This window comes from Loxodonta africana, chromosome 1, assembly GCF_030014295.1.
Source record: "Loxodonta africana isolate mLoxAfr1 chromosome 1, mLoxAfr1.hap2, whole genome shotgun sequence".
Taxonomy (NCBI): Eukaryota; Metazoa; Chordata; class Mammalia; order Proboscidea; family Elephantidae; genus Loxodonta; species Loxodonta africana.
In genome coordinates, this window is record NC_087342.1 from 137,369,006 (window position 1) to 137,385,722 (window position 16,717).

Genomic DNA, 16,717 nt, shown 5'->3' on the forward strand with positions numbered 1-16,717 from the left:
AAATTACCATTATTGTGTGTGATTCACTGATATTTAATGTTCTTCTTAATGCTTGTTTTAATCTAATTCTGATAGTGCCCCACAGTTTGAAAATTGTTGCTGTAGAGTAAGTCTGTGCCTTTTTCAGAAATGAGGTCCCATAACTTTTATCAGATGTGTCCGAGGGTTTACTGACCCAAAAGTACTTAACAGTGCTCTCCGGAGCTTCCTTTACTGCCACAGAGAAAATGGTTAAGTAGTCTATCCTGTATACAATGATGGCATATTAAAAATGAAGATAGTGAAAATTTTTGTGATCTGATTAATATCGCAGTAATTGAGTTCTGAGGGCAGTGGTGGGTTCAGAGGTAGAATTCTCGCCTTCCTTGCAGAAAACCAGGGTTCAGTTCCTGGCCAGTGCACAACCACGCCCTGTCTATCAGTGCAGGCTTACGTATTGCTATGATGCCGAACAGATTTTAGCAGAGCTTTCAGACTAAGACAGACTAGGAAGTAGGGCCTGGCAGTCTGTTTCCAAAAAGCCAGTGAAAACCCTAACCCTGTGGATCACAATGGTCCAATCCACAACCCATCATGAATATGGTGCAGGACCGGGCAGCATTTTGTTTCATTGTTTATAGGGTCATCATGAGTTGGGGGCCAACTCAACGGCAGCTGACAACAATATACTGAGTTTTGTTTGGTCTGAAAAGTATAATTGACAGGACTTAAGTGATGCATATTAGACAACTTTAACATAATTTCAACTATGAAACATATATAATCACAAGTGTTTGCTACTGCTGTAGTAAATAAGTGGAATTGCATGTTATCCCAGAGATTACGTTTTAAAGTCACCTGTAGGAAAATAATGTATCATTACTTTTGCTTGCTGTTTCTGGAGTTGGATGCCATATGAAGTAATTGGCATGGCATGGTGCATGAAAAATGTGTATGTTTATACTCTAGAATCATCGTCAGCTTCTTCAGATGACCTTACTATATAAGAAGCCCTTAGGAATTGAGACTCATTGAGAGAACAGCTGATTGAGTTATTACCCTTCCATTTACTCTATGGCATTTGTTTATTGAGTAAAGTAATGGAGGGAATAGATTGTATTAAATTATTTTTCTCCCTTTTTTGAAATTGTAGTTTAATTTATGTAAGTTAGATACAGATATTCATAGGTAGGAATGATTTGCTGCTAGAATAACCTAATTGTTATTAATTCTGAATTGCCTGAGGATTTGGACAAATTTTATTCAAATATAGATGTTTCAGCTTCATACAAACACAAAATACAGGTTTTTGAAAAAGATTAATGGAAGAATAACTTCTTTGTATACCAAAAGGATTTACCATGATGTTTTATTAAGTTATTTTAAATAATATACTTCTGATCACCACATTTTAGATTTAGATACAGCTTTTTCAGGAGCACATTTTATTTTGCTGTTTTCCCATGCCATCTTGTTTATATATATTAATATTCTTAATATCCTTTTTATAACTTACGCCAAAACCAATTTTAACGTGTCTAAAAAAACCATAAAATTATGTTCTTTAAATCTTTGAAGTAGCATGCTTTGTAATAATACTGGTATATTGGCATTATAGTCCCTGATTCATTTTTTATTTTTTCTTTTCACGTAAATCTTACTTTCCTACAAATCTTGTCCCTTGTCGTATGATGATTATGTAGTTCATCCTTCCATACTGAGCTTTTTTTAAAGCTTTTGTATGATTTGCTTCTTTCAATAAAATAATTGATTTTTAAGTACAGTATGTCCCAGGATCACTAACTTCCAACTTAACAGACCCTTACTTGCCCTTTAGTGTTACGTAAATGTGCCCTCACTTTGAAACGATTGAACCAACCCCACATGCAACAAATTCTCCATCACAATCGCCTTCACTTGCTGGCGAGCACCTTTTAAATCCTTTAAAAGGCTTCGAGCCTTTCTTTCCTAAAGTAAGGCTTATAAGAACTGTATGCACTTGTTCCAACTTGACCTACAAATTCAACTTAGACACACTTAGGAACGGATCTCTTTTGTAACCTGGGGACTGCCTGTATTAGATTTTTGGAATGGACCTTTAGAAAGTAACCATTTCAGTTTTTTCCTATGAGTCACTTATTTTTGTACTACCAGCACTGCATTGTTTTTATTTATTGAAAAGTCTATGAATACAACCAAGGCAGGAAGGAAATATTCAGAATTGGGGGAACTTGTCCATAACTACCATTCTAACACAATGATTCTTTTCATTTTCAAATATTTATTATTTGTTCAGAAGCAAGCTTTACTTAATTTTAATCATGATTATATTTTTACCCTGTGTTAAATAATTTCTCACTCTGTACAGTTTCATTTTATGTTCCCTAAGTTGCTAACTATTCCCATGATTGAATATTTAGGTTATTTTTAGACTATTGTAACTTGCATTAATAGTTGAAGGTATCTGTTATACCTAGCACAAAAATACCTATATACATACATATATATATTTATACATATTTTTGATCAAATAATTCATACCCAGTTTGTTTTTGTTGTTTTTTTTTTTTTTCATACTGATAACTAAGGAAACAACTCTAATATGTGCATCCAGGTTTTTATTACAAATAATTTATTTTATATTTGTGATATTACATGCCTAACCAAGTTTTGTATCCTTAATTACTGTATCATTAATTAATAGCACTAATTTTGATATCATAGCCTGCAACTTATATGCATAGCTTTTATTATGTACTGTTTCTTATTAATACAGATGGCTTAAGCAAAATCAGACTAAACTATAGTGATGAATCATCTGAAGGTGGTAAAGTGCTCGAAGATGAACTCATCGACTTCTCAGAAGATCAGGATAACCAGGTGAAGGCAAAAGCTTAGCAAAAAGTTCTAATCTCTTATCTAATTGAAAATTTTCTAGAGAGTTTCTATAGACAATTCCTGTAAGCAAAAACCATCATGCCTTCTGGATTTGATCTCATTTCAAAACACAAATACAATTTCCAGTTCAGAAGTTCCCAGGATAAATGTATGAGTGTTATTTTTTTTTTATTTACCACTGTAGGCTGAACTAATATTACCCTCCTCAGAAAGCTTTAATATAAAATTAATTCATCGTCACCTTTTCTCTCCCTCTTTCAAAGCATTCAAGGGTTTTATTTAACCTTTAGTCTAACATTCAAGAGGCAAGTGTTTAAATTTTCAATTATGTGAAGTAAGAGTATGGCAAAATTATTATCGTTTCTATTTTTCCAGTGTTTTATTCTTTCATTTTATTTGTATGTATTATAGCAGCAGTAGATAGTATTTAGTTAAAATTAACGTAGGTCATTCCAGTATTTTGGAATCTTGTTTCTCTTGTTAGGTGCCTTCGAGTTGCCTCCAACTTTTAGCGACCTTATGTACCACAGAATGAAACGCCGTCAGGTCCCACACAATCCTCACAATAGTTATTTCGCTTGAGCCCATTGTTACCACGACTCTGTCAGCCCATCACATTGAGGGTCTTCCTCTTTTTCCCTGACCCTCTGCTTTACCAAGCATGATGTCCTTCTGCAGGGACTGGTCTCTCCTGATAACATGTCCAAAGTAGTTGAGGTGAAGTTTTACCATCCTCACTTCTAAGAACATTCTGGCTGTAATTCTTTCAAGACAGATTTGTTCGTTCTTTTGGCAGTCCATGGTATATTCAGTATTCTTCAACACTATAATTCAGATGCATCAATTCTTCTTTGGTCTTCCTTATTCCTTGTCCAGCTTTCACATACATGTGAGGCGATTGAAAATACCATGGCTTGGGTCAGGCGCACCTTAGTCCTCAAAGTGACATCTTTGCTTTTTAACACTTTAAAAAGGTCTTTTGCAGCAGATTGCTTGGTGCAGTACATCGTTTGATTTCTTGACTGCTGCTTCCATAAACGTTGATTGTGGATCCCAGTAAATGAAATCCTTGACAACTTCAGTCTTTTCTCCATTTATCATGATGTTGCTTTTTGGTCGAATTGTGAGGATTTTTGTTTTCTTGATGTTGGGATGCAGTCCATACTGAAGGCTGTAGTGTTTGATCTTCATCAGAAAGTGCTTCAAGTACTCTTTGCTTTCAGCAGGCAAGATTGTGTCATCCGCATATCGTAAGTTGTAAATGAATCTTTTTCCAATCTTGATGCCATGTTCTACTTCATATAGTTCGGCTTCTCAGATTATTTTGTTCAGCATACAGATTGAATAAGTATAGGGAAAGTATACAACACTGACACACACCTTTCCTGACTTTAAACCATACAGTATCCCCTTGTTCTACTCAAATGACTGCCTCTTGGTCTGTGTACAGGTTCCTCATGAGCACAGATAAATATTCTGGAATTCCCATTCTTCGCATTGTTATCCATAATTTGGTATGATCCACACAGTCAAATGCCTTTGAATAGCAATGTCTTATTAACACTAAGAATAAAGTATGTTTTTGAAAATATTTAAAGGGTGCTTTATATTGAGAAATTTATACAAATCTACGGCATCTATTTCTTTAAATTTCTGACCTTTCTTTAGTTGTTAGGACTAGCTTTGAGTTGTTTAAAGTGATGATGGCTTCATACTTAACATTTTTCGTTTTTGCTCAGTACTTTTGTGAACGAAAGCCATTTTTTGTGATGTGTATTGGTTTACAGTGTGTGACTGTGAGATACAATGTTTTTCTATATATATACAGATATATGTGGAAATTGTATCCATGGCTTATGAATGAGTAATTATGCTCAGTTAGTCATAGCAGTTATCTCTTATGTGAATTAGCTAGTCTAGTTGGTCTTTAATGTTGTTGTTCCTACTATTTGATTATTCCATTCACAGTGTTGCCGGAAGCTTTCTCCAAACATAAAGAAAAAAGCCTTGTTTATCTTATAGTCAAGAGAACTACAGAATAAGACACAGTATTTTTAAACTAATTTCTCTTTAGTGGATTATGGTTTTGTCAAGGAAAGCAGTGTTTCCTAAAATTATTTAAATATTTCTGATGTGAAAAATTATTTATGTAAAATAATAATAAAGATGAGTAATGCCCTGATGTAGAACAGTTGTCTTAGCCAACAAACTAAATTTTTATAAAAATAAACTAAAATCAGAGCAGTAGTATTTGAGGGGAGAAGAATCAGTCATAATATATTTAATCATTAAAGATTTATTCTAGATTGAGTAAAACTAACAATGTTTTTAGATCTCTGATTGGTAGCTTTTTGTTTTGTTTTGTTTTAATAATTTTTATTGTGCTTTAAATGAAAGTTTACAAATCAAGTCAGTCTCTCACATATAAACTTATATACACCTTACTACATACTCCAATTTACTCTCCCCCTAATGAGTCAGTCCGCTCCCTCCTTCCAGTCTCTCTCGTGACCACTTTGCCAGTTTCTAACCCCCTCTAGCCTCCCATCTCCCCTCCAGACAGGAGATCCCAACATTGTCTCAGGTGTCCACCTGATGCAAGTAGCTCACTCCTTAATCTGATCGGTAGTTTCTTTTTATTGAAATGTCAGTGTCATGACATTAGATAATTGGAATAAAGTGATACAGCAAATTTTCTCATATCTGATATGCCTAAATAGAAAAGTTTTTGTGTGCTTATTACAAAGGTTTTTGTAATGGTGCTATTTTGTTAGTTCAAGAATTATTTAAATTATGTATTTTCAGTACTAAGACTAAGCTTTCTTTTATAGGATGATAGCAGTGATGACGGATTCCTTGCTGATGATACTTGCAACTCAGAAGTAGGACAGTGGCATTTAAAGCCTACAATCTGTAAACAGTAAGCATTAACTGTATATCTTACAAAGATCAGGATTACAAACTACATAATTTTTTTTTAAGTACCCTCATAGAATAAAATATAACTGCCAGTTTGTGTTTAAAGAAATATTTGAGCAAGAGTCACAAAGGCTGCTCAGTGAGGAAAAAGGGGCAGGCTGTCCAGGAATCAGGTTGGGGAAGATGGATAATTATTTCAGTCTTCCATTTGCCCAGGTTTCCAGGTTCTGTGTGCATGCACATACATGTACTTGGACATACACAAATTTCCATAGTAAACCACTGTTCCTTTTGGGAATATAGTGTTTTTGAGCAGAGAAAGACTGTGAACTGCCATTCTAATCAACAACATGGGAATTGGGGTTTAGACTGGTTTCATAGCTACTATATGAACGTTATGGAATGACTCAGGGCAGTCCTATGGGACATGTTCCAGATGGGAGCCCCAAAAGAGAGTGAGCCTGTTTAGTTTTCAGAAGTGTTTGTTCTAAGGTCTCCCCAGAGGCTCTGAACTTCTTAGGTGATGAAGTATTATTTCTTGACTAAATCTCCTTTTACTTTTTGTAGAAAATGTTTGCTAAAACTCCATTAATAGCCTTTAAAAAAGAAACTTCATTTATGAATTTAAAAATAGAGACCAAGGCAAATTAAGAGATTTGTCCCAGATCTCCAGATCTTCAAGAACTTAGGTCTTCAATATTCCACAACTTTTGCACTACATTAGACTTCCTCACTTACTTAGATTTACAACATAGCTTTACAGAGTTAAAACTTTGAAGGCTGGGTGTTTAGTTATACTGGATGTTCTGAGGAGCCCTGATGGCTCAGTGGTTAAGATCTCAGCTGCTAACCAAAAAATCGGCAGTTCAAATCCACCAGTTGCTCCTTGGAAACCCTGTGGGGTGAGTTCTGCTCTGTCCTATAGCGTTAGTATGAGTTGGAATCAACTGAACAGCAATGGGTTTGGTTTTTTGGTGGGGGGCATGTTCTGATGTGGAATCTTGCCAAAACACACACACAAACACACACACACACACACACACACACACACTGGATTCTAAACTAATTTTTTAATGCAGTGATTGCCTGGTTATCTACAGTAGGTTTTAGTTTAAAATAGGATTATTTTCCTTCTGCTTTTGCATGGGCCCACATTTGATGATATGGGAGTATGGGGATTTTCAAAACTTCAGAATTGTTTTGGCTTTATACTAAATTTTTTAAGTATTTTTAGGGACCAACAATGAAATATGTTTATAACTAAGATATGGTTAAATTAATATTCTGTAACTCAGTATTTAATATAACCATAGATATCTAAGAATTACTAAACTGCATGTATGTGTCAGATTTTTTTCTTCCCGTAAGCTTTACTGAGGCATACAAAGGGAATTCCGAAAGTTTTAAATTTCATTATTAATGTGCCACATTTTAAATTTTTAATGCCTTTACAACATTATAAAATATTTAACACATGATCATTTCTACCCTGCAGACCTTGTATCCTGCTTATGGACTCTCTTAGAGGCCCTTCTCGGTCAAATGTTGTAAAAATTCTACGAGAGTAAGTTCAAAACCTGACCTCATACTTCATGTCATTTTCTGGTGGGGTGAGGGGTTATACATATTTACATATATGTATGTTTTTACTATATGTGCATTATTGCAGGTATCTAGAGGTGGAATGGGAAGTTAAAAAAGGAAGTAAAAGAAGTTTTTCCAAAGATGTTATGAAAGGCTCTAATCCAAAAGTACCACAGCAAAACAACTTCAGTGATTGTGGTGTGTATGTATTGCAGTATGTAGAGAGCTTTTTTGAGGTGGGTTTCAATTTTCGATCTGGTATAATAAAGTACTTGGCCCTATTTTAGTGTAAAAAACACAACAAATACATTAGAGAAATTTGAAAACTTCAGTTGAAAAATTATTCCGGAGAGCAAAAACTCCCAAAATGGAGAAATTTTAAGGCATAAAAATGCTGTATTTATACTTCATCAAATCTAAGGCGTATTGAACTCATTCCATCACTGATCAGTCCATGTATATCATCAACTGTCTCTCCTGACTTTTTCTATCTTAAGAAGTCTCTGATTCAGACTGCCTCTTTTCTCCCCTTCACAGATAAATTTCTTGAGAGATATTTATATTCACTGTCTGTATTTCCTTGGACCTCTGGTGGCACAGTGGTTAAGAGCTTGGCTGCCAACCAAAAGGTCGGCAGTTTGAATTCACCAGCCGCTCTTGGAAACCCTATGGGGCAATTCTACTCTGTCCTGTAGGGTCATTATGAGTTGGAATTGACTTGATGGCAACGGGTCGGATCTCCATTTCCATAACTCCTATTTCCTTCTTAAATCTATTTAATCTGTGTTCACCCTCAGTCTTATATTGAATTTGTTCTTGACCTCCCAGCACCATTTGACCCTGTCAACCAAAACACAGATCTAATTGTGTTACTTTTGTCCTTTAAATCTTCTCGTGGTGGCTTCTTGTTCCTCTTCAGTTAAGACTAAAATCCATCACATGGCCTGTATGCACCTGTATGATCTTGCCCCTGCCTAAGCTTCTAGCCTTTCATTCATTTTTTATATTAGCCATCTGAACATCATTCAGCTTCTCATGTTGTATGTATCATGTTCTTTCTTACCTCTGTAAAAAAGAAAGTTTTTTTTTTTTTTTACCTCTAGGCCTTGATAAATGTTTCCTTACCTGAATACTCTTGCCTGTTGCTTCTGTCATTCCTTGGCTGGCTAACCCTTGTTCGTCCTTCATGTCTCGGCTTAAACATCATTTTCTAGGAATTTTATTAAGCTCCTGCGTATATATTCTACTTGTACTCTGTACTTCTGTCATAATACTTGCCATGTTCACTGTTTTATTTGTTGAATTCTGTCCAGACTGAGTTGGCAAACCTTTTCTGTGTACATGTTTTAGTCTTTGTGGGTCATACAATCTCTTGTGACTGCTCAGTTCTGCTGTTGTAGCGTGGAAGCCACCAAAGACAGTATGTAAATGAGCAAATGTGGCTGTGTTCTATTAAAACTTTATTTGCAAAACGCATAGTGGTCTGGATTTGGCCTGTAAGCCATGGTTTGCTGACCCCTGATCTAGACCATAAGATATTTAAAGGCAGAAACTGTCTTATATTTCCAGTGCCTGGCATGTGATATGTAATGAGTAAGTACATATTGAATGAGTAATTGATTTTTTTTGTCCATCTTTAACTTGGGATACTTTGCGATTTATTCTTTACACTTGTTTAATGTACATTTAATATTTTTTATTTTTAGAACCCAATTCTCAACTTTGAACTGCCTATGAATTTGGCAAACTGGTTTCCTCCCCCAAGAATGAGAACAAAAAGAGAAGAAATCCGAAACATAATTCTGAAGCTGCAGGAAGATCAGTGCAAAGAGAAAAAAAAGCATAAGGACACTTACTCAACCGAATCATCTTTAGGTGAAGGAACAGAACAATGTGTCAACAGTATCCCAGATTGACCATTTCTCTTGCTTGTTAGTTCTGCCTTGGGAAACTGAATGACTTTCACCTTTTACTATAGACAGTAAAGAACTGAAGTGTTCACCACTCAGAGTGATTTGGAAATGTTAATGCTTGTATAAATGTCATATAATTAATTTTCAATGGAGTATGTATTAAGTAAATGACTGTAAATATGTTAATGAGGCCAATTTTTCCAGCATTTATAATTATTTTTTTCACTTGTTAGGAAGCTTTTGTTATGTATTTTCTGTTAATAGTACTTAAAACTGCAACTTCTAAACACAAAATAAAAAGAAAATATTTATAGGAGGAAATCGTTAACTTGATATTCTTTAGTAAACTTGTATTAAATTCCTCTGGGTGTGATATATTTCATAGGAGTATTTAAGTATGATAATCTTTTGACCTTTTGCATTTGTTTTGAAATATGAAAATAAGATTAAATATAAGGCATTTTGAACTAAAAAGAAAGACATCTTCATATGCTTGTGTAGCGGGAAGAAAGTAGCAGCTTTTCAGTTGATACACTCCTGTGTGCTCAGAGAACTCAAGAAATGTTAATAAATATTTATAATTTTAAACAAATATTTATGAAGAAGCAGTATTAAGAACAGTTCAAATTAAAGTTACTTTGAAGTGTACTACTAAATAATAACAAAATATACTTTATCATACATTATTGTAAAATGCATTTTCGAAGACATCAAAGACTCAGGTTAAAATTATTTTGGTTAAGTGCAGCTTGAATCTCAAATTTCCCATGTTACCTTTCTATGTTATCGCTTAAAGTATGCTACAATCTGTGTGACATAATTAATAAACATTTTTAATCTCTGTAAACACAGAAATTTAAATAGGAATTTACTATTTTTTGTAATAGCTTTTGCTATTTTTCCATTGCTCACTTTGTTGTTATTTTGATAAACAAAATATCAGACTTTTTGCTTGAGTTTTTCAGCGTAAATTATTTTTAAATGTAATAGTACTGCCTTTAATCAATTTCATAATGCAGAAAAATAACTCCTACCTTGAATTCCCTGTAAAAAATACTAAAATGTGATGGTTTTGATGAGATTTACAGTTCACATAGGGACCTTGTATATATGTGCTGAAACTATTGTTTTTCAAATGAAATGTTATACGTTTCTTTCCAATTAACTTTGAAACTTGAAATATATATTTTAAAAGTCTTTTTTTTGTTAAATAATGACTTTTTAAATGCACGTATAACAAAAGTAGAGACTAAAAGAAGGACATGTTTATATCATCAGCAGTTACTTTTATTTTGCCCATCTCTGGCATTGCAACCAACATTTTATGCTCTTTCTTGAATTTAATTAAGTCTATGGTGTAAGGATTTGGGGGAAGTTTTGTTGTTAACAACAAAGAGACTTTTTTTTTTTTTGAAACATTAAAATGCAAGCTTAAGAAAAGTCACTACTTGGGGTATCTAACTACAGATTTTTGTTTCTTCATTACTTTGAACTGAACATTTTTTATTTCTGATTATATGTTTTAGGAGTATCCTAGAGCTAGTAGATCAGTATTTACTGAATATGGTGAAATGCTTTTGCTTTCTAATCTAAGACCAAGAGAAGCAAATTGTTTTAAAAACCTAATTGCAGTAAGCAAAATTGATATATATTTTTTTAATGTCCTGCATTTTGTCAGAATTTGAAAGTACTGGAGAAAAAAAACTTCTAAAATGCATGTTTGTTTTTGTTTTAATTTCTAACGGTTATATTATGCACTCACATAACTTTTGATAAGATAAAAATATAATTTGTCCCTTGGACCAGTTTAAGCCAATCACGTATTGACATGAAAAATATAGATGGATGCATGTCAACTTCTAGAGGTAGAGTACCCAACTATTTATGGTATTTCTCCAACCCTATGTGAAAGTTCTATGTTTTAAAATTAATACTAATTACTTGGCAGTACATAGTGAAATTTTTGGAGACTACTGGGTTTAACTCTGAAAGTAGACTTGAGACTGGTGTAAACAGACATTCATTTGATAATTGTGTACAGCTCTGGTACTTCTGTATGTAGTTTAAAAGTCGCTATCAGCCTTTTACAAAATGTGTTACTAGTATTGAGAAGTTGTGAAACAAAACTTTAGAGGTTTGTTACTAGACACTGAAGCTGCATGACGAGTATCTGGTGTCTTAACTAATTAGATAGATCTGTTGTATTGGTTTTCTTGTTGGCTAGAATAACAATTAATTTTTAGAAGAGTTTTAGATTACTTGCCATAAAATATGTATGCATTTCAGTTCTTGGTAGTTTAGGAGCAAATGTGGTGCTTCATTAGTCCCTTCCCTTCAGTGTTGCTTAAGACAGTTGAAAACAGTATTATTTCAAGTTCACATAAACCTAAAACAGTTTAATTTTTCTTTGCATAATAAACTGTGCTTCAATTTCAAGTTTCTTTCCAGTTAACTTTGAAACTTGAAGTATATAGTCAATTAAATTGTAGTAGGTTTTATTTGAAAGGATAAAATGATTACCTAAATTACCAAAATGAATTCAGTATTTTTTTTTCTTAAAAACTGATCTACAAAAACTAAACTATAATGGAAAAAGAATAACAGAGTGTTCATTTACCAAAATCAGATACTGTACTTAAAGTCTCAAACCATTCACTGAAAAGTAATAAGAATATATTTTAACATATAATAAGAGTTGATGGATTAAGGGGACTGGAATATAAAGATGGAAGGGAATAGCTTTGTCAGAAGAACCCATTCTTTAAGAGTTACGAGGCAATGTAGTGCTAAGTGTCTAGAGGAGACACATAACAAGGTTGCTCTTTAGATCACTAAGGATGAAGAGTAAGGGAGCAGATTATTGTGGGGGACATACTACAGACTGCCTAGCCAAGCGACATAACTAGATAATTAAACAACAGAGGCAACTCCAGATGGTACTGGGAAATGTAAAAATGTGCTGAACTCCAGCAGGAGTTCCTGGTAAGTTTGTATTCCTTACTCTCACAAAGAAGAAAAGGGGTTATGAGAGCTGCTGTTCCAAAACTTAAATTTACCCATAGGGGAAGAATTGGTTGATCAAGTGGAGGCAGTGTGAACTTTGGGGAAAAGTATCCCTGCCATTTTAATTCCGATAGCCAGATCAAGGAATACTGGTAGAATAACTAAACTACTATTAATAGAAATCAGGGTGCAGTGTACTCAGAGGAAGATGCCATAAACTCATGGCCTTGAAACATTGAAAAGAGTTAAAAGTTAAGAAGTCTTTATGGTCCTTATTGAAAATGATTACAGTGAGGAAGATGGTATCCAAAGCCAGGATTTTTATCTAGAAATGTACATCTGAATCATCTGGAGAGCTTTTCAAAATACACATATCCAAGGTCTCAACCCCAGTAAACCAAAACCAAATCTGTTGCCGTCAGTTCTGACTCAGTTACTCTACATTGGTGTCGTGTATTTTCAAAGAATTTCCCAGGTAATTCTGATGTGCACCTCCCGTGCCAAACCACTGTTTTGAAAGAATCATTATATGTCCCTGATGGCTTTCAAGTTGCTGGCCCCAGCCCTTTTTGAGGTGTGCCTGCATTTTCTACCCTTGAGTGCTTTAAATTATCACCTCGCCACCCTAGACTCCCATTAAGAACTTGATAGATGAAGTCATTAAATTGCTGCTACTAAGCCTTCAGGAATTATAAAGAAAATTACTGAGGTCCTCAAGTTGGAGACTGGCAAATTTTATATAGAAAAAAGTACATTCTGCAAATTATAAGGTAGTATACATTGATAAGATTTTAAAATGAACTGTTAAATTGATTTATGACCTCTTAAAGCAGTGAGCACCGAGAGTCATAGAACCACTAAAAACAAGGTGGTTTTTCACTTTTGAATGAGATTGTGGGCTAGTCAATCTGTAGACTGCAGCAGACCAGCAATTTTCAAAGTGTACTTAATAGCTCAGAGCCCAGATGGTGGTGTGGTTAAGGGCTTGGCTGCCAAGCAAAAGGTGAGCAGTTCAAATCTGTCAGCCCCTCCTTGGAAACACTGTGGGGCAGCTCTTCTCTGTCCTATAGGGTTGCTATGATTCGGAACCGACTCCGTGGCAGCTAACAACAAGTTCAAGTTAAGCAAGTTTCTTCACAGGATTTCTCAAGAGCTTTTAATATTGCTAATGTGCAGAATGATTAAACCAGAGGAAGGTATAGAACACAGCTTATTTGATATTTAATTTGATAACTTAATTTGCCCATACCCTCCTGTTTCTCTCCTGGACTGGCTTTCTAAGTTTCCTTATTTAAGTACTGCCCATCAGAAGACATAGAAATTAGTGGTAAAGGTGTTTGTGAACTGAAGTTCAAAAGAAGATGCTTTTGAAACTGTCTTGAAGTTGGTTATTTTTATACTTTCTTAGTTGGGTTATGATTTGGAAACTTCATAATAGGTGACTAATGTCTTGACGAAAAGTTTAATGAGAAGGATTTTTCTTTAACCATTTTAATAAAAACCATTGTACTGAAAGAATTACAAATTCTTTTATATAAATGGATTCTTCTGGAAAAACAGCAGGTTAGATGATTCCAGTCAAGGTAATCAAATCCTTAAATGTATGCACAAAAAAGGCCTGGGATCTACTTCCAAAAATTAGCTAATGAAAACCCAATGGACCACAGTACGGGTACTTAACGCAACCCAACATGGGGATGGTGCAGACCTGGGAGCACTTTAATTGTTCGTGGGTCGCCATGAGTCAGGGGCCGACTCTACAGCAGCTAATAACATCAAACTCATATAAAAGTAGAAATTGTATAAAAATATGGAAGTGAGTTGAAAGACTATTTGGAGGCTTTTTCTGTCTTTGTATCTGAACCACTTAACTGCTAGCTTTAACCTCTTCTGACTTTCACTGTGTCATCCTTTACTTTAGAGTTAAAATGCAATGGACAAAACTTAAAAGCGTTTTTTTTTTTTTCTTTTAAAAATAGCTGTGCAAAAAATATTCTTTATATAAAATTAGGAGTTATATTACTAATATATTTTCTATAATTTTTAATTCCTCAAATACCTGTAAACAGGACTTTGTTCAAGCCTGTGATATAACATATTATTATAATTAGATTTATACATATACACAGCAGAGGGTTTAATTTAAAAGAAATTGAGCCTTAAACACAGAATACAGGTTTTGAGTATACTAGGTGCTGAGTATAAAACGGAGCCAACAAATAAACATTTCCCCATTACTGGAGCCTCTTTACAGCCTATTGAGAAAGATACCCTTTAAACTCACAATAATTTCAAATAAGTGTCATGCATAGGAAGAGGAAAGGCATAGAATGTATTAAAACAATAAAGCTTGCTCTGGGAAGGTTAGGAAAGGCTTTCCTGAGGATGTGAAATTGGAACTATGAGTTAACAGACCTGAGCAAAATCTGGAGGGAAACTTTTTTTTGCAGGCTGTGGAAAGGCCTTGAGGTAAGATGTGTAACTTGTCCTAAATGATAATGGCCTCATTTGTTAAGGCTTGTACTATTGGGTTATATTCCAAACACTGTCCTAAGCATTTTAAAAATGTGTATTTCTCACAATGATTACGAAATACTGTTATTATCCCCAATTTACAGAACAAACAAGTTTAAAAATAGTTTCCCCAGGTAGGCTGCACTTTGCACTCAAAATCTTACCCTACAGTCTAGATTAACCTTTTTCTAGATAAAAGAATATGCAAATTAAGGGGTACATATTTTCTAAGCTTCAATGTGGCAAAATCTTGATTATTATTGGAGTAGTATGTAGGGGCTCATTGAACTATGTTGTTTTTCAGTATGTTTAAGCATTTTCATAATTTTAAAAGAAGGCCTGTGTAACTAGAGTGAAGTAGAAAGGTAGGCTGGGACCGTATCACTCGGTCTTGAAGTCGTGTTCAAGATTTTGGTCATTATCTTAAAAAGCCATTGAAGCATTTTAAGCAGAGGAATAACATGACCAAATCTTACTGTTGAAAAGATCATGATGAAGACCAAATTTACTGATCTGACAGATTGGAGAAACCCCAAAAGTAGGGTCCCTGGACACCTTTTTAACTCAGTACTGAAGTTACTCCTGAGGTTCACCCTTCAGCCAACGATTAGACAGTGCCATAAAATACAATGAGGCTAAATGGGCACACCAGCTCAGGCGCACGGATGAGAAGGCAGGAGGGGACAGGAAAGCTTGTAATGAGAAACCACAGGTCGAGAGGGGGAGAATGTTGACATGTCATGGGATTGGCAAAGAATGTCACAAAACTATGTATGTATTAATTATTTAATGAGAAACTAATTTGTAAACCATCTAAAATACAATTTAAAAAAAAGCACATTGGGCAAATATGCTACAAAAGGCCTCTTTAAAGTATTAGAAACCAAAGATGTCACTTTGAGGACCAAGGTGTGCCTGACCCAAGCCGTGGTATTTTCAGTCACCTCATATCCATGTGAAAGCTGGACAATGAGTAAGGAGAACAAATAATTGATGCCTTTGAATCATGGTGTTGGCACAGAATATTGAATATACCGTGGACTGCCAGAAGAATGAACAAATCTGTCTTAGAAGTACAGCCAGAATGCTATTTAAAAGCCAAGATGGTGAGACTTCACCTCACTTGCTTTGGGCTAATCCCTGGAGAAGGACATGATGCTTGATAAAGTAGAGGGTCAGCAAAAAAGGGGAAGACCCTCAATGAGATGGACTGACAGAGTGGCAGCAACAATAGGCTCAAACATAGCAAAAAATGTGAGAACAGCACAGAACCAGGCAACATTTCGTTTTGTTGTATATAAGTTGCTATAAGTAGGAACAGACTTGATGGCACCTAACGACAACATAGTTTCATGTAACTTGACTTCCTTTTTAAGACTTTGTTTTCTTGTTCAAATATGCTCCTGCAATATATCTTGTGTGTAAATTCCTGAAGAAAGTATTTTCAAAATTCCTTTTTCTCTTGGCCAACGCATCCCTGGGTGTCTGGATTGTAAAGTTATGTGAAGTGTTGGTAGAGGGTTGGGAATGGTGTTAGTAGCTTGTACCATGACAGCTATCTGAAATTGTGTCCTCCACTCTTATAGGTGGGTAAATTCTTCCAATAAAAGCAGAAAACAGTTCTTTTTTGTTACCGTCTAAAAAAAAAAAGATTAAGATGGTGGTAATGAAGGGATTAGAAGGGGCAAGAATGAGTGCAAGCCTCTACTATAGTAATTAGAGAATTGCTGTATTGTGAATTACTATATTTAGGTTTAAGGGTACAATTATGGCTGTGATCCTAAGAATGATCCAATAAGAAGACATACTTGGATATTTCATTTGAAATGTTCGTTACAGAAACATGCAACAAGAACAGCAAAGGGTGTTCCTTTCTCCTAGAATTTTTTGTTTTTTCTTAGGAACAA

At 34.7% G+C, this 16,717-nt stretch overlaps 1 protein-coding gene across 13 annotated transcripts in view; it reads left to right on the forward strand.

Moving 5' to 3' along the window:
• The window catches only part of SENP6 (SUMO specific peptidase 6), a 121,159-nt gene extending 106,903 nt beyond the window's left edge, over positions 1 to 14,256 (forward strand). For 8 of the 13 annotated variants that reach the window (XM_064288145.1, XM_064288167.1, XM_064288111.1 and 5 more), the window contains 5 exons: positions 2,756 to 2,859; positions 5,709 to 5,797; positions 7,292 to 7,360; positions 7,466 to 7,616; positions 9,087 to 14,254. In XM_064288145.1, coding sequence (XP_064144215.1) covers positions 2,756 to 2,859; positions 5,709 to 5,797; positions 7,292 to 7,360; positions 7,466 to 7,616; positions 9,087 to 9,296 — 623 coding nt within the window. In that variant the 3' untranslated portion in view covers positions 9,297 to 14,254. Of the gene's footprint in view, positions 1 to 2,755; positions 2,860 to 5,708; positions 5,798 to 7,291; positions 7,361 to 7,465; positions 7,617 to 9,086 lie in introns of all 13 variants that reach the window. The other 5 variants (XM_010586641.3, XM_010586650.3, XM_064288131.1 and 2 more) reach the window with 4 other exon arrangements.
• The last annotated feature ends 2,461 nt before the right edge of the window (positions 14,257 to 16,717 follow it).